Raw genomic sequence first — 21495 nt, 5'->3', positions numbered from 1 at the left:
TGATTTATTCCTGTTCGGTGTTTGTAAGATCTAAATAAAATAAGAATTACCAAAAAAATATTCCATCGATTTGTAGCTTTTAGTGGTAACTTCTGGAAGTTTTACTGATATCTTGAATTGCGCGTGTGAATAAAGAGGCTTCTCGTAAAATAAATGTTCTTCCCTGTAATGAACTCGTGTTTATGTAACGTTTTCCGCTGGAATTATAATTCTGGAATATAATTTTAGATGTGATTAATCTGTAGAATCGCGCAATATTCAATTTCAAACATTGTTATTATGACGCTAATGTTCATTATAATTTCATTCAAATTTATTCCAATTTAATTTCAAAATATTTTAGAATCGGCTATTCCAAATTTCCAATTTAGTTTAAACAGTTCACTTTGAATTTCCTTTAGACGAGAATTCTTTTTATTAAGATTGAATATTCGATTCTTGAAATAGCAAATTAAATAATTCAACATAGTCTCAGTTCAAATACTTGGAATCATTCGATAATAGAATTAAAAGAAACACGAGTATTTAAGGATTCGATTCTATTCGAACATATTTAGTTGGCCTCAGCTTTATAGCTTATAATTTCCAAGTTTTATCATATCAAATTATTGCCAGACTAGTGAAATTACTCATCAAGAAAGTGATTGGAATAATTTGTAGTTTACTCAAACGCTCCTTCTCTTCCGTAATGACTGGTATTTTTCTCCTGATACGCATCTTCCTCAGTTTTTGCTCATCAATTTCAACAAGCCTCGGCAGCCAGCGTCCAATATAAAGAGTATTACCGTGAGAATTAATTGATTAGACTTGTTCACGATGACCATTGACACTATATACATAAATATTTTTTGTGCCTGCCCATGCCTACTGATAAGCGATGATCTTTGTCTGCTCTTTGTATCTGTCTAGAAACACTGTTTAAGTTTTTACTACGAATGTAAGAATCATTTGAATTTTGAGAAGAGTCTTCGATTCCAACACCGTGTAACTAGTTTATTTTCACGCAAATTTGTAATTTATTTTGTTACACACATCGTGTTAGGAGTATCTAATTATAATATATATCCAATAAATATAATTGGGTAATAATATGATAGAATATTGATGAGAAACTGCCCTTTTTGAAATCAGTTTACTTTTCTATAACTTAGAATTACGTAATTTATTACATAAATTATTGCATAACGTAGAATTCAACGAATTATATTTATAGAATTATTATTACTTTCAGAGGAAGAAGCGCAAAATAGAGCACCACATTGTTAGCATTACAAATTTAATTCTTATTGGAAATTTTCCATTATTCTTTTGTTACTGCTCTTGAGAAAATTGACCGCAATTCTTGTTAACAACATTGCTAAATTGTAGTTAATAAATGTCTGCAATTAAGCGACCGTGTTCCATATATAAAACAGAAATAGGTAGCAGTTATGTCGGAGATGACATGTATTATGTCATAGCGAATTTAAAAATAGTGAAGTTATTGAAAACTTGATAATTAATCACAGTCAAGTTAATAAACTGACAGGAATTATGTACTTTGGAACTGAACTATACTCAAGCAGGAGCAATTCGAATCAAAAAGAGCCATTTATTCGATTCGAATAAAATTCAGTGAACCTTACTAATGTCACTCGTTCAGCAACCACCGTCATTCTTACTAGGAAATGAGTTTGATCCGAGCTAAACACTGTTTCACTTGTATTGAGAAGGAAAATAATCGACCTAATTAGATTTCGATTCAATCTAACTGGCATTCGTTGGATGCTGGAAAGTGCTTAGAATGTATAAATTTCTGTAACATGGACTTCCTTTAGTTAATCTTCTCACGCTTTATGTAGCGATAGATGCAAGAAGAATTACAAAAGCTTTAGAAAACCGATGATAAATTCAATAAAAAATCGGTTCTTTAAAGGCTAACAGAAAGAGTTTGACGAACTTACAATAAGAATTATCCACTTGTCTTACGATTGTCTGTAGCCTTGGAATTAGCTATTTATGCATTTGATTATGCCAAACGTTGTATTTGAATTAGCGATTAAATAATCTCTACCAAGATCTTTGTAAAGTAGTATATGTGCTTTATTCTATCAGTACACAATTATGCATTATGCAAATTAGATAGATTATATTAACAAACAATATAAGCATGAAATATTTCTCCTTGCTTATATCGAACTACGGGGAAAAACGTTATCTTTCACGTTTTGTATCATTCTGTTACAATTTTTTAACAAAATGTCTGTGGAATTTTTATATGAATAATTTACATGTGAAGTATATTTTATCAGAAAAATTATTCCAAGTATAAAATGTAAACGAAGTCTTGGATATTGTTAATTTTAAATTTAGAAATTAGAAAAATTGGATACAAAAAAGAATATACTACGTTCTTATCAGAAAAATTGTATTATTATCAGGTAAATTTTTACATTTTAAATTACTAACCTTGCAAATAAAATTATTCTTTACTGCGATAGAAGAGCTCTCTAAATATTTTCTTTGGTAACCATATTTAATATAACAATTTCTATTCGAAATTACCAGCTGAATTAATTGTATCTAACAAATTTTCCTGTCCTCTTTGTAACAATTTGTATCTCTACAGTAATCTACGTCACGAGTTACTGTTTACATTAGACAGATCATTATGTCCAAGGATTATTCTCGTCATAATTGTAATCAACGCTTATGCTACCGATTCTCTACATCGACTAAATAAAATTGCTCTACATCGACTAAATCAATGTAATCCCTGTGATATCGAGTCGACGAAATCCTTCAATCGATCCAATTATAAAACTTCACGTTTCGAATAACCATAGGAGTAAACATCGATGGAAAGAAAGATGGGAAAACGTCATCAATAACAAACCGGATATCAGATAGCATAATTTAGAACCGCGTCAGCTGTAACTGTGTCTTGGTTATACAGATTTACCTTTGAACTTTGAGACAAGCAAATAAAGGGAATTGTTCGGTATCGAGTTAATCAAATCGCGATCTACAGGGAACGAATTTGATCTGTTGCGGAACGAGCCAATTGTCCCTGATTAACGGCGGCGTAGCTTGTGGCTACAAGGAAAAGATCTTCGTAAAAGGAGATCAGATATTCCTGGAAGATAATATAGAGGGGAAATAGATATGAAGTGACATACAAAAGTTACGTTAAGCTTTGAGAAAGAGATACTGGTGCGATAACAGAATTTTTAAATGTACAACAGCGAAATGGAGAAATGGTAAATATCCGATATAAACGCGATATATATTTTTGTTTGTATGTGACTTTTCATAAAGTTGTTTGTACGAAATTTTAAATCGAAAATAAAAAGCTTTTGGCCTAAAACTCTCTTAAGTCCAAAGAAATTGTGAAACAAATTTTATAATTTATGATACAATTACTAGATTGCGAATGTTGATGTGACTTTATATTTTTATGGTCACGATTAAAGAAAGGGAATCTGAATAGAAATCTTTTTCACTTATTGCATATATTTAATTAATCGTTAGAATTACGATAATATATGCACTGTGTCCCCTCTACTTACTATGAATGTTTTGTTGACTAATTATTTGCCAGTTAATTGTACTAACTAAAGTAACTCTACCAAATTAAGTATGTAAATAATATTTAAATATTTATATGTTCATAGAATATTTGTAATTTTTTTATATAAAAAAGAATATAAATGTTTCACTTATTTTATTTGCATTACAAATACTTTGTGCATTTTTGCACCTTTCAATTTTCAATAAATGCATTAACATCCACAGTTTACCAATTACATAATAATACAGAACGCCATCATATGCACGTTTATTTATTTATCGATAAATATATATTATCACTTATAACGATCCAAAGCGAGAGACTTTGAAGGAATTTGCACGAAGCTTCCTGGCCTTTCATAAAAGCCTGTCTCTTTCTACTTTGAAAGTAGCCTGTGTACCGACTTGTGAGGCTGAGTTTCTATTCTCAACGTTGTATCATGTTCCTCTTCATTATTTTCCCGAGGAAATACGATGTCTCGTGTTGATATGAATACGTCATTATATCCACGTCTTTAAGGGAAATATTGAGAGAAAAACGAACAAACGAAGATCGTATAGTGGGGGTGGTGTTTACGTATCTGTGATAACAGTGTTGCGGGGGTTTTTCTGAAGCATAGATAGAATATCTTGTTTTTGTCCTAAATAACGTTTAGGAAGAATTATATATATACATGTATACATACATACGTATACATATATATATGTATATGAGTTTCATGTATGATTCTTTTGTTTTATCGGAGTTGAGTTATGGAATAGTAGATATGCATTTATCCCTTTCATGTTCAATGTTGTGCATACGCAACACCGTAGTTTAACAGCTTATTAACTGAACACGATAAATGTATCTTCTCTCAGTAAAACTGATTTTGAATTATTTTAACGTTTTCTATCCCCTCTACAAAAATTAATTTCTTAGTAATTCTGTTTCCGTTTCTATCGTATTATTATGCTCCTGTTATTAATAACTGATAAAAAAAATTTTTCTAACGTGTTGAAAGGGTTAACCGCGGAAAACAGAAAAATGGATTATTGGTAAATTCATCGAATAAAACAGAAATTTTGGTGAAACTTTAGGATTTATCAATTTTGCATTAGTATGACGAAGTGGCTATTACATAATCGGTAGAGGATGTTTGATTCGTTTAGATGAGAAAATAGGTAAAATGTTTCCAAGACAAATTTTGATTGAACATTGAGATGTAGTGAATTGTAAAATCAATTCAAAAATTGCTTGCGTTGGGCATCAAGTTCTACAGAGCATCTGATTTCTAATTAAGCTAATTTTTCAACTACGAACTATAATTTTCTTGATTCCCTTTCTATTAAACTAATTCTTGTCACAAATCTCTTCCTTCTCCATCTATCTGAACTTCATTTGCCAAAATTTTATTTACTGTCTGATCAAATCAGTTACGTATTTAATTCAAAGAGTTTAGGTACAATTCTTATAATCTTTGTTGAATAAATGGCCCGGTTAACAGGTTTAATCGAATGATATTATCCTCTAATTCCAACAAATGAGCTCACAGTCTCTCCCACAGAGATCTTCAATTATCATCTCGTATCAGTTCTCCTCGATTACGTTTCCCCGAAATGTTTTCCAATCTTCGAAACGTAGCCGGACCTTGAGTTGTTTTTAATCAGTCGTCGAACTAATCCTCGGCGACCTTATTCGGAAATCACGGATGAAAAATCACCTCCGAGCTCCTTAAATGATTTTTACAAAGCGTCGATCAGCTCGTATACGAATGGATCTGAGGCAAGGATCTGGTGTCACGATAATCGTGTCGAGAGGTCGAATCATCAGAGGGGTTATCAGTGGCGTGACGCTCGCGAATCCGACGACGTTTATCAGCCGCGTTCAATTTCGCTACAGACTTCGATAACGCTTTTTCGATTCACACGTTCTTACGTCAAATTTTGTGACATGCACGCCCACGCAGCGTGTTTTTCGCTAATCACGTGTTTTACGCGATCTCGAAAATTTTCCCTGAACTCACAGTCGATAAGCGAATATAAGTCGATCAGATCATCGTCAGTCAGCTTGGCGGGACAGACGACATTCATTAACGTGACGCAACACAATTTTGTTACGTCTCATACGTTTGCGTGACCTCGTAATACTTAAACTGTTTTGAGGAAGATTCGATCCTTTTTTTGTTTTCATTTGCTTCTGGGACCATGCGTAAATATCATGATCCAGCGTTGATTAATGCCTCGTATGACGTCTACGAAGTGTGAAATTTTAGTCAAACTTGGGAGAATGTTAGGAAATCTTTGTACATATATATTACACTAGAATTCATATCGTTGTGACTGGAAAGATTTATTTGAAATTCTGTTTTCATGTTCGGTTTGGATTGATTCTATTCGTTGAAATTTGGGTGTAAATTTTGTTCTTATTGAGTATCGAAGATTCTTGAGACTTTTTCTATTTCAGTACTAAAATATTGGAGTATTGAAGAATCTTTATATAATTATGACTTTTGACTTTTCTAATTATTTCTTTTAAATTATTAAATTTCGTTTGACTGTATTGTTTCATTAAAAATATTATCGAACGTTTTATAGCACATACATTTTATTGTGAACAATAAATTCATATAAACTATGTAGGATGTTTAAGAAATGTTTATCTTGTTTTATAACATAAAATTTTGCGCACTTATTACATGAAAGATAATAAGAAAAATATGTGCAAACAGATATCACAGTTTAATCTTTCAGAATAGTCAATAGATATTTTGAACAGAAAAAGATGTACAACGTGCATGTATACTTCTGTACTTTTCCATTTTTAATCTACTATTAAAGCGTTAGAAACTTTTATGAATTGTTAAGACTGTAAATTGAGCTTGGAGATAAATCTTTTTTTAAACTAACGGATGAAGTTATGAAAAAGAATCAATAGTTGTAGATTACAATAGAGGCAATTTTATTTGATACCTAAATCTCTGGATTAACTATAGGTAATCTCGTGAATCGCTATATCCACCTTTGTTTATTTTGAAAGCATAGATATGTAACGTTGTAGGTTTTACAAGACGAGCACGTGTCGTTTATTTATTTGTTTTTTATTATTTATATTATGATATGTAAATGAAATTACACATATTGCATGCTTCCGCTTGCATCACGAGATTGATTGCGTTTTCATTTGAAATCATTATAAAACACGTTTACATGCATTTCTATGCAAAATACAACGAAAATGTCGCGTACTTATACATCTACATTAAACTATAGTGAGTCTCTCGTGATGCAATATACAAAAGATGTATAGCTAGAAGAATTTAAAGATACTTGAAAAACGTATTTTTGTGCAATAAAATCATCATGATGTCGTTACGAAAGAACAAACTCATGCTCGCCAAGACAAATAACGCGCTTCACGCTAAACCGAGCAGCTGTTCGCATGTATATTATTGCGTATACATTATATACATTGTAATCTTGATGCTTGACATTAAATGAACGACCGCCAAGAAATCGTAGATATTTTTACAATCATTGACGTCTATACTTCTTATTGTTGCAATGTTAAATATAGTGAATGATACAGGGAAAACTATTTAAATGACTATTTTTATCATGATGATGCTTCCTTGTAATGTATTCTTTATAATATATCTAACATAAGAGCTAACTGTGTGTCTATGTATGTATATCCTTTTAATTTTATTTTATTTGCTATTTATTACTGTCTCACTATATTATTGCATCGATAATAGGAAACTATCTGTACCAGTTATTGACTTCTAGTTTTCAAATCAGAACAACACATTATGATCATAACACATATGTTAAAAATATGTTAGACGTTTAAAGGAGGCACTCATCATAATATTTACTAACAATAAGTTCTTTATTTAGAATCTTCTATTTTATTTTAAAACAGCTATAGTGACTCGTTAATTTTAATATTATTAATTCGGCAAATTTCAAAATTCAACGATTTCGATGATAATGGTTTATTCGTGGTAGCAGTAACCATTATGATTTCATGTCAATACTTTACATTAATATATTAACCATATAGAATACATTTGAAAATTACGCAATAATGACCTAGTTATGTTATAAAAGATATTTCCATAAATTCCTGCTATTTTGTTTTCTTACTTTAGTCTGTTATTTTAGTAATATCGTGGAATAATAATTCTTAATACTAATACGAAAAAAGCTCCAGCAAGTTTACAGTATCTCGTCAATATTATTTTTTTTTTCTTGAATACATTGCATTCACCATTAATGAATATCAAAGGGAAACAAAGGAGTGGCGTGATACGAGAACGTTATAATGCAATCGTTGTATCGATAAGTTCCTTAGAACTTCGTCGGCCAGGGACCAATCTATCGTGGCTTATATAATTTTTGTCGTTTTTCATATTATGTCCAAGTCAAATAATAGAGACGATGAAAGCACCATACGAAGAAACAGTTAATACTACTAGTCAGTTTCATTTTCTTGATCCATTTGGACTTTCATTTACATCAGTCGATAGCATTTAGATGCTAACGAGGTTTTTATATGCTGGTTAGGTAATGTCAGCAACTGATAAATAAATGTAAAACAACGAAGGAAACTTTCTGTCTCGATGAATTGATATCATTTTTCCGTGGAATAATTTTATTTTAGAATGATTAGAACAGAGTATGCTTGGAATATTTGTATTTTGGAAGAATGTTATTTTATTTATATGTAATTAAATAATAAATTAGATAATACTCAATTATACATTATCTTTATCAATATATTTAAAAAATAATGGTAATTAAAGCACCAATCAGATTCTTCCTCTGATGGTTGTGTCTAGACCTACTGAGAACATTAATAATTATCTCATTAGCGATTGTTCGACCGCTTGCGTCAATCGTTAACCAGAGAGTGGACGTGTTTTCACAACGTTCAGAAAATAAAGGAGGCTGTGCTACGGGCAAAACAAAAGAACGTCGAGGAGAATAACGAGCAATTAACAAAAGATGTTCTGGGACTTCGTCACGTATTGCCAACTAAGCGTTATCGTGTTATCGACTCCTACGGCGGACTTTATGCACTTCCGATTTCTATTTACGCGAGTCTCGTTTCTACACTTTCTCGCGATTTCGTTGGAAAACACCGAAAGTTTCTTAGAGTTTCGTACAATTTGTTGTTTGTTCGAATCGACCAACATTACTGAAGAAGAGTTTGGATTTGTTTCGTTTAATGAACCTTTTTTTATTATTTATTTAAATTTTACAATTTGTCCAGTAGGACATTTGGTAAAATATTATAGCTGTAAATATTTGGTAAAATATAACATGTGGATGGATACCCCCAGAGGGACTCCATCTTCCAGGTTGTTTATTGTATTTCTATTGTGAGGTCCGCAGGATGCTTCTTCTTCAGTGTTTAATGAGTTACGCGAAATTATTCACTTCAAGCGAAAACTTACGATTTTATTTGTAATACTTGGCGTAGAATTGATAGGGAATGGTTTTTGGCGATAGAAATCTTTTCCCGAGAATATGTTAGGAATTTGAAGAAATTTCTAAATATTTGAAAAAGTTAAAAGTGCGTAGTATCTTTAAGTAGATACTTACCTTTAAAGCAGATAAACGAAAAAATTCTGGAAAGATACCATTTCGTCGTAACTAGAGCAGACTCGAAACTTCGTCAAGTAGTACGAGTCAACTAAATCTCCTTCATCATCGTAAAACTCAGCTATCTCTCCGTTCGTTGGAACATTGTTTCGTTTTATACGTTGCTGGAATTTATGACGAAATTTTATGATCTATTTTTCATGATAGCCAAAGAAATTTCTCATTGCTAATTGAAATCGATACTTATATGGTAGACTCGTTTGAAGTCTGCAAATGGCTCCAAGTAAAATCTCTAGCTCTTATTCGAGTTTCCTGGACGCACTAAATGTCAGGGATATAAGAAATATTGGCTCAATGCATTAATATCTTTTATCGAACTTGACACATTTAAGAGTTGAAGAAATTGGAGACGCTTAGCGAGCTTGTTAAATCCTGTTGTACTTCTACCAACGAAAATAGTTGCATAATAAAATTGTGTAATCTTTGATTAGTCTAAAATAAACTTTGAAAAAGTAAAATTTGAAAGTCTAAAATAGATTTTCTTTGAAACTGGAGTTTTCTGGTATACTATACTGGGTACATCCTTAAAATTGTAGACACTCAGGCGTTCTACAATTTTTAAATGATATTACGATTATCTCTTGTTCTTTCTCAAGTACACAGTCTGTTTTTTATTGTCAAATTAATCTCGATATAATCTCGTCTTACGAAACGACGATGTCTGAATCTTTGATCGTTGCTTTTGATAAAGAAAATTGTATACCGCGGCTTAGGAATTTGCGTCTATTGTTACTGTATGCTTCCTGCAATGGCGACGATCAATCTGTAAACGCGTATGACGATCGACAGAACGTGTAACGTCATTGATTTAACATTTGTCGAGTTATTTGCTGCATTCGATCGACGCTGTGACTATTTGTGGCAATCGAGTGTAGAGTTGCTTTCACACCATTAAGCAGTGTTATCAAACTTACTTATAATTCCTGATGTGGAATTGATCGTAAGGAACTTTATAAGAAGATCAAAAATATAAAGTACTAGGTACGATGGACATAATGGAATTTTGAAAGGACGATAACGAATCTATAAAATTGGAATATACGAAACAAAATTAGAACTTAAATCAATTATTATACTGATAAACTTCAATATTTAATGGGACCATCTTTGATATTTACTGTACGATTAAAATGGCTATTCATGTAGTATACTAATTTTTTTATCAAATATATGTTTGCAGCAAATATCTCATAATTTCTATATAAATTTTTAGATTGTTTTCAAATTTAACTGATATAATTTGACGACAGCTAGGTCTCGTTACAGTGCTAATGAAATTTGAAAATGTCTTACATAACATACACAAAATATATATATTTATTATTTTATTTATTTATTTATTATTATTTTTTATTTATTTATTATAGATATATTATATATATATATATATATATATATATATATATATAAAATTGTCTATAGTAAGTGTTCAAATATTTTTGCGAGACATTGTATTCTATATACATTTGACCGTGTTTAATATTCTCAAACGAAAGAAACAGGAGATAGCTTTTCCTTAATCACTTTGCATCTCGTGGGTCTCTTTCCGAGAAGAAAACATTGTGCCAAGGAAGAAAATAAGCAGCTTAACGACCCATTGTTATGTTAAAAAAGAGGTCCGTTGATCTCATTGTTTTCTACTGTAAAAATGTAAAAATACAAATGAATACATGTTTCTATTTGTAATAATACTGTCTTTTTCAAGGAACGGCTTCTATAGCCTTTATGTATCTCAAAGCGAGTTCCTTTCATCATAAAAGTCGTCGCCAGTCACCTTTTCTCTTATGATTTTGTTATATCTTTCACGTACATTTGATACGTTATTGAAATGTCAGAAGATAGAATGAAGAAGTTGAATAATTAATTCAGTCTAATGGGAAGATGTTACTTAGCTGAATTAAAATTTCCACCTGATTCTATAAGAATTGAAATATTCCTTCACATTCAAAATAATATAGAAAATTAATGTTAACTGGTTATCTTTAAAATATAGAATCTACACATATCGATATCCTGTTGTGCCCCGTTCTTTTCAATTTTAGTATACGCGTACAAAAATATATTTTTCTATATCAGGATTGTATCTTTAAAAAATAAATACGCTAGTAATTGCGGTATCTTGAAAAATCGCGTTTTTTGAAACTAATTCATCCTCTAAAAACACGTGAAAACGCGAAGATAAGGTAAAAGAAGAACAAAAAGGGGAGAGAGATTCCCTTAAGAATACACAGAATGTATAAAAATAAAGATTCGAAAGTTAAGTAAATAGAGAAAAAGAAATGAAATTAGCAAATATCGTTCTATGTGACCATGTCATCTTACGTACATTCTCCTTATAAATTAAAAGGCATGAAAATAAAGATCCAGAAGTTAAATAAAAATAAAAAGACATACAGCGATTCGTATTATTCTCTGCTTATTCTAACAAAAATGTGCGCAGTTGTTAAGAAAGGAAAACGACGAAGTTACTTCTTTAGTTCTATACAAAGAATCGCCTTGGGACATCTCAGCGTACACTAATTGATATCTATGTACATGTTATATTCTACAGCCAGATTAAAGAGATCGTAATATTTGTTTTCCAGGTTATGGCAGTACACTTCGACCCGGTCATCTTCGATGCGTACTACAATGGATGCTGCAATGGAACCTTTTGGCCATTGTTCCACTCTATGCCTGATCGAGCGACCTTTATCGCGGAACATTGGCGAGCGTACTCCGCGGTCAACGAGGAATTCGCTGTTAAAACGGTGAGTATAATCGTCGTCGAATGGAGTATCGATTGAAATTACAATAGGACGTCAGCTGTTTGAAATAGCAAGAGAGTAGTAATTCAATTCGACGAGTGGATATATGTATATAATATTATGTCAGGCAGCGATTATGTGGATAAAATTGATAGATAAAGAAAAATGTATATAAATGTATGTATGAAACATAGGAAGTACACTGTTATCTATATACTCTTATAGCCTTGTGTACTCTACAAATAAGTGTTACGTTGAAATTGTTAAAAACGGTATCAAGGTAACAAATATTTGCTGCGACTTAAACAGAGCGATACGTACTTTTAAGTGCGAGATATTATATTGTCATAATAGTAATGAGAAATGAAAAGTTTAGCATACGTGGAATATTTTGTTACTTAGTAAGTTATTAGTAATAGAATTGTATCGACTCTCTCAAGATGACGGATATCGGAGAAAAAGAATTATTGTTTTCAAAGTATCGAAAATATAATAAAAATTATAATAAATAAATAAATAAAAATGTAACCTTTAGCCTTTAATAAAAATTAACGTCGAGTATTATTGAGATAAAAACGAGATTATAGACATTATACGCAAATATTTCTAGTACTAAATATCCAGTTTTTGTATGAACCTAGGTCAGTGCATTGGAACAAATTTACAAGGAGCAGAAGAATCAACCGAATGGCACGCCTTTGGTCTGGGTGCACGACTATCACCTAATGTTAGCAGCGAATTGGATTCGACAACGAGCCGACGAGAAACGTCTCAGATGTAAATTAGGCTTCTTCCTCCACATCCCTTTCCCACCATGGGACATCTTCAGGTTGTTCCCATGGGCTGACGAAATCCTTCAAGGAATGCTTGGTGAGCTTTCACTGATTCTTATATCGCTAGAAATTTTTAAGTTCCCAATTAAAATTTGCGAATTTCATCCAGAAGTAATATTTAACGTGAATTGAAAGTACTAAATTCTATTTCTTAAAAACCGAATACAAATATATAAATTTCAGGAATTTTAATTAGATTATACATTATAATAAAGTATTTGCCAAAATCTTGAAAGCTAACTGTTACAAATCAAAGAATGTAAATTTATTTGTATCTGTTTTAGGTTGCGACATGGTTGGTTTTCACATTCAAGACTATTGTCTGAACTTCGTCGACTGCTGCCAGAGAAGTCTTGGGTGCAGGGTTGATCGTAAGAATTTGTTAGTGGAGCACGGCGGAAGAACTGTTCGTGTGAGACCACTTCCCATTGGCATTCCATTCGATAGATTCGTCTCACTAGCTGAGAGTGCTAACAAGGTCATGTTGACCAATCAGAAAATCGTACTGGGCGTTGATCGTCTCGATTATACCAAGGGTCTGGTCAACAGATTGAAGGCTTTTGAGCTGTTGCTAGAAAAACATCCAGAACATCGTGAACAGGTAACGATATTATTATAATTTATATTAACGCGATAATAAAACTCGCAAATCATACAAGATTCGCATTTCCTTTATACATTTTAATATCTGGTAATTTACAGAGGTACATATACGAGGTCAAAGTACTTACACATAAAATAAAACAAAACGGAAAGATTAATGTCTAAATGTTTCATTTATTTAAGTACAGCTGTTTTGGATTATTGCAATGTTTCATAATAAATATTCAAGGCGTATTATTTATTCATTTTGTAATTATTGAAATATGTTTTAATTGAAGTAGAGTGTATTGCAAAATGCCAATAAAACTCAGCTAGATCTAGTTACCAAAGAGGTCACACGGTTAATCTGTTATGACCTATCCGTCTTTTAGAAAAATTGTGACGAAGAAACTTACATAAGAATTTATTGGTCACAAACAGTGTTCAATGATAGGATAAAATACTATAAATCAAATAATTCTAGATTTAGTTTAAAACATAGCTATTAAATTATCTTATTCAATTAATCAGATACTGAAAGAAAATTAAAAAAAAATAATGTATGAGATTCCCATCAAATTACTCAACAAAATGATATATCTGTTTAGGTTACTATGCTTCAAATTGCTGTACCATCGCGAACTGACGTGCGTGAATATCAGGATTTGAAACTTGAGATGGATCAACTTATCGGTCGCATAAACGGTCGATTTACGACACCGAATTGGTCTCCGATTCGTTACATTTATGGCTGCGTGAGTCAGGACGAATTAGCAGCATTTTATAGGGATGCTGCGGTTGCTCTGGTTACACCACTTAGAGACGGTATGAATTTGGTCGCCAAGGAATTCGTCGCCTGTCAAATTAACACACCACCTGGTGTGTTGATCGTTTCTCCATTCGCTGGAGCTGGGGAGATGATGCACGAAGCCTTGATCTGTAATCCTTATGAATTAGACGAAGCTGCTGAAGTTATCCATAGGTACGATTAATGTGTTTATACAAATTGAATTTTGGGTATCATTTAAATATTTACTATTGTAACTCTGAAGTTTTTGATTGCAAATCGTCTTTTTTTTTTAAGTATGTATATTTTAACATTTTAAATTTTTGTATATTCCTGTTAACATTAAAGCTTTAATATTATATTGTTATGTTATTACATCAAATCAACTAATTGTTACTTTTTTAAATTAATTAACCATTTAAGCAAAAATATTACTGCTTTCAACGACTTTAAGTATTTAATTCTTGTCCATGAAACGTTCAAATAAAAAGAACAAAACAGTTTCAAATATATAAATATGGTTTGTGAGCTCGACTTTAAACTTCTTAATTAATTTTTGTGTACATTCCAGAGCACTTACCATGCCAGAAGACGAACGCACATTAAGAATGAATCACTTAAGACGCCGTGAAAGGATCAACGATGTCAATTATTGGATGAAGTCCTTCCTGCAAGTAATGGGATCGCTGGAGGAACATGATTCTGTAGGTGCAACAACGATGCAACCAGTGACCATGGATGATTTCGATGATTACTTGAGCAAGTAGGTATTGTTAGAGATCAACTACATGCATGACTGGGCCCGACCAGAGCATGTGCTTATACGAGAATCAATCAACCAATGTACGATTAAAATCCAGTTATTCTAAGGTGTTAAAATTATTAACACTATGTATGTAAATTTCCTATCGAATTAATTGTTGATTACATTGAGAATACTAAATGAATTAATCGCACTTTAATGTATGTGTTGTGGGCAAACTATTACAAAACAAACTTACTGATGGCTACTCACAAAATTAAGTAGATTCGTAGTTACTTATTAAAACATAATTTGTTGAGTCATGAAACAAGAATAAATAGGGGACAGAAAAACTAAAACCAACATCTAAAAAGGCTGCTGCACTTTAATGACAAATATCGTAATTTAACTCACTCTAAATACACAATATTCTACTAAAAATCTTCTACACAAAAACTATATATACAAAGTATATAGGTAGAGTTTGTTTATCTCATGTACGAGTGCAGATTGCTAATGAGCATGCTTGTATAAACCACAAGTTTGGTATGTTAACAGAACGGTCCCAATGGAATGCATCTTTCGATAAAAACCGATTAAAAATCGATCGAATCGTTTATTAAATTGAGCATGAGTTTGGGTACATCGCAGCGTAGGGAACGCTGACCACCAGGTGCTTTGATATTACCAGTGATATATTAAAAATACATATGCAACCTTCCAACTATTCAAAATCAAGAATATTTGCAACAGTTTCCCTAATTAACTGTATCCATTTGTATTAATGTTCTTGAAAAATCTATCCTATTGTAAAATTAATTAAGTTATCGTGATGTACTTAATGCATTGTGAACGAAGTATGAAAATGTTCTTGAATAAAATTCCAAGTCTACGGATTACGTGTGTCTATGTTTGACACTGTTTGAAGAGGTTTATGCTCAGTCAGAGAATGCTTTTGGAACACGGCGGGCCCGCGCGTGCGAATGCGACCTGACTCATGATGAAAGCCGGGTAACGTTCCAGTGATAACACATGTCCCCTAGGTATATCGGCGATAATCATAAATTGGCCCTGTTGCTGGACTACGATGGTACTTTAGCTCCCATTGCGACTCATCCGGATCTTGCCATTTTACCTTTGGAAACGAAGAACGTTCTCCAAAGGCTATCAAACATGTCCGATGTATATATAGCAATTATATCAGGCAGAAACGTGAACAACGTGAAGTCGATGGTTGGTATAGAAGGTATTACGTACGCTGGAAATCACGGATTGGAAATTTTGCATCCGGACGGTAGCAAGTTTGTTCATCCGATGCCTGCTGAGTTGGAAGATAAGGTGGCAAATTTGATGCAAACGTTGCAAGACCAAGTGAGTATGATTTTCATTATTTTTTCCAAAGCGATAGTATTTTGAGATATTTGTTATTCGTCTTGCAATTAAAATTGTTGGAGAATTTTAATATTTTGTGATATTATAATATTGTTTTTAAGCGAGGAATGAATTATAATGAGAAATGTAAAAAGAAAGTTGTATTAGAATTTAATAATTATAATTGAAGAGTTTACGACAATAAAGGGGTAATTCTAATACTTAGATTGTCTTTATTGAAAGAAGAAGAAAGAAGACGATTCTATATTCAAAAACGTAATTTATTATTACGAATATCTTGTTGGCTATACATTTATAGCACGTTTCAATATGTAATTTGATTTTGATCGACTTTGAGTTAATTTTTCTTGATTTATTCAAATTAGTCAAAGATAGAGCAGCCTTCTTAGCATTTTTGTGGCAGCTCTTTCAATTAAGTATTTTTTTCAATAACATTTCTGTATTATAGTAACAAAAGCAAAGTAGAAAAAATATTTCTGAGAGTTTTGAGTATTAGGTACTAGGGACGTATCATGTAACATCTTCAACAATTGTAATTGCAACTAATTGCAACTAATTACTTACGACTTTGAACAACTAATTTGATGTATCGAATGTAGCTTTGCAAGGATGGAGCCTGGGTAGAAAACAAAGGAGCGTTACTGACGTTCCATTATCGTGAAACGCCAATGGAAGGACGTTCTCAGATGGTTGATCAGGCAAAGAAAATCATCGAGCAAGCAGGTTTCAAAGCCTGTTCAGCGCACTGTGCCATTGAAGCAAGACCACCGGTTGAATGGAACAAGGGCCGTGCTTCCATTTACATCTTGCGTACAGCATTTGGTTTAGATTGGAGCGAACGTATCAGGATTATTTATGCCGGTGATGATGTTACAGATGAAGATGCAATGAAGGTATGAAATCCGCAATAATCGAATATCTACAGTAAAGGAAGAGTGGACATAGATGACATTTGATCTACTTATCATAGATTTATTCTATTATGAATAATTCAAATATACTATATCTAATACTTTAACACGTTCATCGTTGAGTTGAAGTCGCGTGACCTTCCATTGTGACGGAAATTGCCTTTAAGCAATCGTCAACATTTGCTACGCCATTCGAAAACCGTTGCGCGTGACGCTAACGTGATGCCATTTGCATTTGAAAGTAACCATACCATGATAATGTAACGTCATCAACAATCAACGTGTTAATAAAAGATTTCAGATTACCAGAAAAAGATAATACTAGATATCATAATTATATATAGTTATACAGCCAATATTATATTTCCTGAAACTTAAAAATTATATATAGTTATATAGTTAATATTAGATTTCCTGAAACTAATAAATCCTATACAATTAATATAATCAATATTACATTTCGTAAAACTTTTATCCATCCATTAAGTTCATTTTTTCTTTGATTTTAATCTATTGTCGTATCTTACATAATCTACATAATTATGTATTCTCTCCAGGCGCTAAAAGGTATGGCAGCTACCTTTCGTGTAGCGTCGTCGCATATAATCCGTACGTCGGCAGAAAGGCGTTTGCCGAGTACGGATTCCGTGTTGACCATGTTGAAGTGGGTAGAGAGACACTTGAGCAGACGCAAGCCTCGCAACAGCACCGAGATTCCTTCTAGATACCGACGTAGCAGCGCTGGAATTACTATGGAAATGTCGTATATGCCGACGAATACAGCGCTAGAATCCTAGGTGACGCCCTAATAATCTTCGTTATCACATCGACTGTGTCCTCGACAAGAAATACATACTTTGTATGTCACAGGCTTAATATGATGTACTCGTAGAGTAAGATCAAATAAAAGCGAGAGGGAAGAATAAGAACGAAGGGAAAAAGGGAATCTCTAGGTGGATAAAATAAAATAAAATAAAAAATTAAAATAAAAAAAAATCATCGCGTAAGTTGTATCGGTTTGCGAGAATATGGTGGAAAGCATCATTGTCATGTATCAAACAAGTCGAGCGTCACACGAATAATTTTTCCCTTGGATAAATTGTATTCGAGATCTTCTATTTAACGTATTCGATTGTATCGAGTTAACTTAATAGAACTTATCGTACTTACGCATGTATACAAGCCAAAAATGGAAGAACTGATCTTTTTTGATGTGGAACCAACAAATCATTCTATATCGACTGTTTTCGACGTTTAATCGATGTACCTTTCCGGTGACCAGTTAAATGGCTTTACCCCGATAAAACATAACAAATCGCATTATAAAAAAAGAATTTAAAAAAAATGAATGTTACATGTGCAGTCGCTAAATCTTCGTTTCAAGAGTGAAGATGGCTAATTCTTTTTTTATTTAATGTTCACCATAACAATTATTACGCTGTGCGATATAATCAGCCTGAATGTAGATTCGATAAAGCGTGTTTTACCGAAAGTCGTATAATAGGTACTTAGCTATGCATAGTTTCTAAGTTCGTGTCGCTCAAAAAGTATCACAGGAAATATTCGATATATATTTTAATATTATCGTAATAACTTAACGAAAACTGATTTTATTAAATATTTGTATATTTGCTACCAATTTCCGAGACACGAGACAGATGATTGTAACGGAGAAATGGTTCCACGTATGTCAGCATATTAGGAGATAAGAGAGGGAGACAAAAATTGTATTCGAATATGTAGCCTGCTCAAAATATCATAATTGATTAATATAACAGGTTTCAGTTTTCCATTTGTAGATTTTAAATCGATTTGTTGGATGTTGCTGTTTTTTAAATCAAATCGGTATAACCGATTTCGCTGTATGTATATTGGGCATGTATTTTGTATACCATTGAAATTATGCGAAACGCATTCATTTTGTTAAGATTATAAAGAATTCTCTTTGAAATAGAATCATGAAACATCTGTCCTTTTTTTTTTTTATAAAAGCTATCTTTTTTTTCTTCTTTGATGCAAATATGTACTTTTTTAAAATGAGAATATCAATAACGTTTACAAGCTGTTAAATTAAATGCAATCGATATAGGTAAGACGACTCGAGAATGAATGAATACAGGCGAGAATACGCTTTTAGTATGCATATCGCTTGTAAAAAAGGAATTCCTAAGTTTAACGGTTAATCGACTAATGATATGATTTTATCTTTCCTTCTTTTTTTTTATAAATCAAACGATAAAACAGTGCCAATTTAAGTCCATATACAAGAGAAAGGATAATACACAATAAACAATAATAAATTACATAAAATACGACAACTTAGCGATAAGGGATTTACGAAATGTACATACTTTGTACGTACGCATACATGTTAGACGCATATTACATACAACACAGCATGTATATACACATTATGTACCAACACATACAAACGTATACTGTTAAACAAACTATTGGAAGAAACGATACACTTAAAGACAAACGAATCAAAGTGAACACGGACAACTTTTACACGTTAAGTAAAATAAGTCACTTCAGAATTTTTTATTCCACGCGTTTATCTGTTTTCTACGTGAAACTAAGGAAAGAAAATTGAACTCGATTAAACGGAATAAGAACGGTATGAAAAAGGGATAAAAGAAAATCGAAAAATCGTTCTTTAATATTAGTGGAATGTTTTCAAAACTGATCGATCCTTTCTAGATGTTCATTAAAGGTGTTACAATAATGAGAAAGAACACATTTAACACTTAATTAATTCAATGCGTTTTGCATGAGACATCGATGGGCCCCGAAAGAATTTTTTTATAAAAAGTATCATAAAAATTACTATGCATATAAAGTAATTATTATACAGTGGGGACTGACCAAACGAAAGTTTATGCAGAACCTTGTTTTCGATAATAGGCCTTGTTTAAATCGAAGTCAGACACAAGAGAAGAAAAGTGCTGAAAGAATATGAAATGGAATTTTTGAAACAGAGATTCAATAGTGAATTTTTCTACAAAATATTAGCTGGTCTCCTTTTATCAGGAACTGATGTATATAACAAAGATCTACCTTACTTTTTTCATCCATGGATGAATAACAGATTTATTAACACAGATTTATAAGTAGTTAGGCTTTGTTAAGTGTATTACATTTTCCATCTACAAACTCCATCTATACAAAAGAGTGAACGAGAGTTTTTGCACGCGTCATAATTATATTTCATTCGAAGGGGAACAAATCGCTGCTTGACACTAACGGCGGTACAACTCAAGAAGTTTCAGATTTTCTTTTATCGAATAAAAGGTCTACAGTACGTTCCTAGTTTTATCATAAAAAATGGTAGATTTGTAATTCTATAATTCAGTTTTGTGTCAGAGGACAAAATCGTTACTTATGTACGTTGCTATCAACCTAACCCTTAGTTTTACAACACTGGCCTATTTTCAGGTGTTTCATGACACTACAAGTAGAAGGTTGTACCGCTTTCGTGAATACTGGCGTATGTTGCGTTAAGCCAGCTTTACAATGTCATTGAAATGATTTGAAAATATACTTTAAAATGTACAATTCTAGAGTTGTATCACTATCAATGCCAAGCAGCGAAATGATCATGGTATTAAAACGTTTTTAAGAGATTGTAGATGAAGTTCTAAATTCCTGTACCTTCACGTGTTTGCATTCATATATCGTCATTGGATTTCCTTCGAATTTCATTGTCGAAACGATAGGTAGTCTGGGTGGAAGCGATATGGTGAGATCGTAAAATTCATCATGCCTGAAAGTATACGAATTTTTAACGTCAATGTAGAAATCTGAGAAGATCTAAGGGATTTAAGAATAGATAAGTTGCAAATTGGAACTAGTTCTTCCTGTGTATGTAATTGTAGCTTAATTTTTATCAATACAATAATTATTATGAAATAGGAACCAACAAGAGTTAACAAACGAATCATGTAGGTCTAATGAATGATTGTAAGCAGAGCTTTTAAATACAAATATATGAATAACGTTTACAATCTGAAATTTAAGATGGCTCCATATTAGAATGAGCGTCCAGAAAATATGACTATGGCGCGTCCCTATTTAAGCACTACTTTATGACTTCACTATATCCCTTCCACCAACAGTATATTTAAATCTCACGTGTGTTCAACTTCACACGCATATATTGTACTGTTAATATATTCCCTTTATCGCATAGAGTTCAGAAAATGCAGAAAATGCTATATAAACGTACACAAAGATTCGCTTCAAAAAAAAAAAAAAAAAAAAAAAAAAAAAAAAAAAAAAAAAAAAAAAAAAAAAAAAAAAA

General features: G+C 32.2%; 1 protein-coding gene across 4 annotated transcripts in view; it reads left to right on the top strand.

Annotated features, from left to right (window-relative positions):
* The window catches only part of LOC122568621 (alpha,alpha-trehalose-phosphate synthase [UDP-forming]), a 39465-nt gene extending 20305 nt beyond the window's left edge, over nucleotides 1-19160 (top strand). For all 4 annotated transcript variants that reach the window (XM_043728556.1, XM_043728555.1, XM_043728554.1 and 1 more), the window contains 8 exons: nucleotides 11784-11948; nucleotides 12587-12815; nucleotides 13063-13379; nucleotides 13969-14342; nucleotides 14719-14910; nucleotides 15933-16260; nucleotides 16881-17174; nucleotides 17750-19160. In XM_043728556.1, coding sequence (XP_043584491.1) covers nucleotides 11784-11948; nucleotides 12587-12815; nucleotides 13063-13379; nucleotides 13969-14342; nucleotides 14719-14910; nucleotides 15933-16260; nucleotides 16881-17174; nucleotides 17750-17989 — 2139 coding nt within the window. In that variant the 3' untranslated portion in view covers nucleotides 17990-19160. The remainder of the gene's footprint in view (nucleotides 1-11783; nucleotides 11949-12586; nucleotides 12816-13062; nucleotides 13380-13968; nucleotides 14343-14718; nucleotides 14911-15932; nucleotides 16261-16880; nucleotides 17175-17749) is intronic.
* Nucleotides 19161-21495: the final 2335 nt, after the last annotated feature.

This window comes from Bombus pyrosoma, linkage group LG6, assembly GCF_014825855.1.
Source record: "Bombus pyrosoma isolate SC7728 linkage group LG6, ASM1482585v1, whole genome shotgun sequence".
Classification (NCBI taxonomy): Eukaryota; Metazoa; Arthropoda; class Insecta; order Hymenoptera; family Apidae; genus Bombus; species Bombus pyrosoma.
The sequence above is the reverse complement of the archived record's forward strand: the minus strand, read 5'-3'. Positions and strand labels throughout refer to the sequence as shown.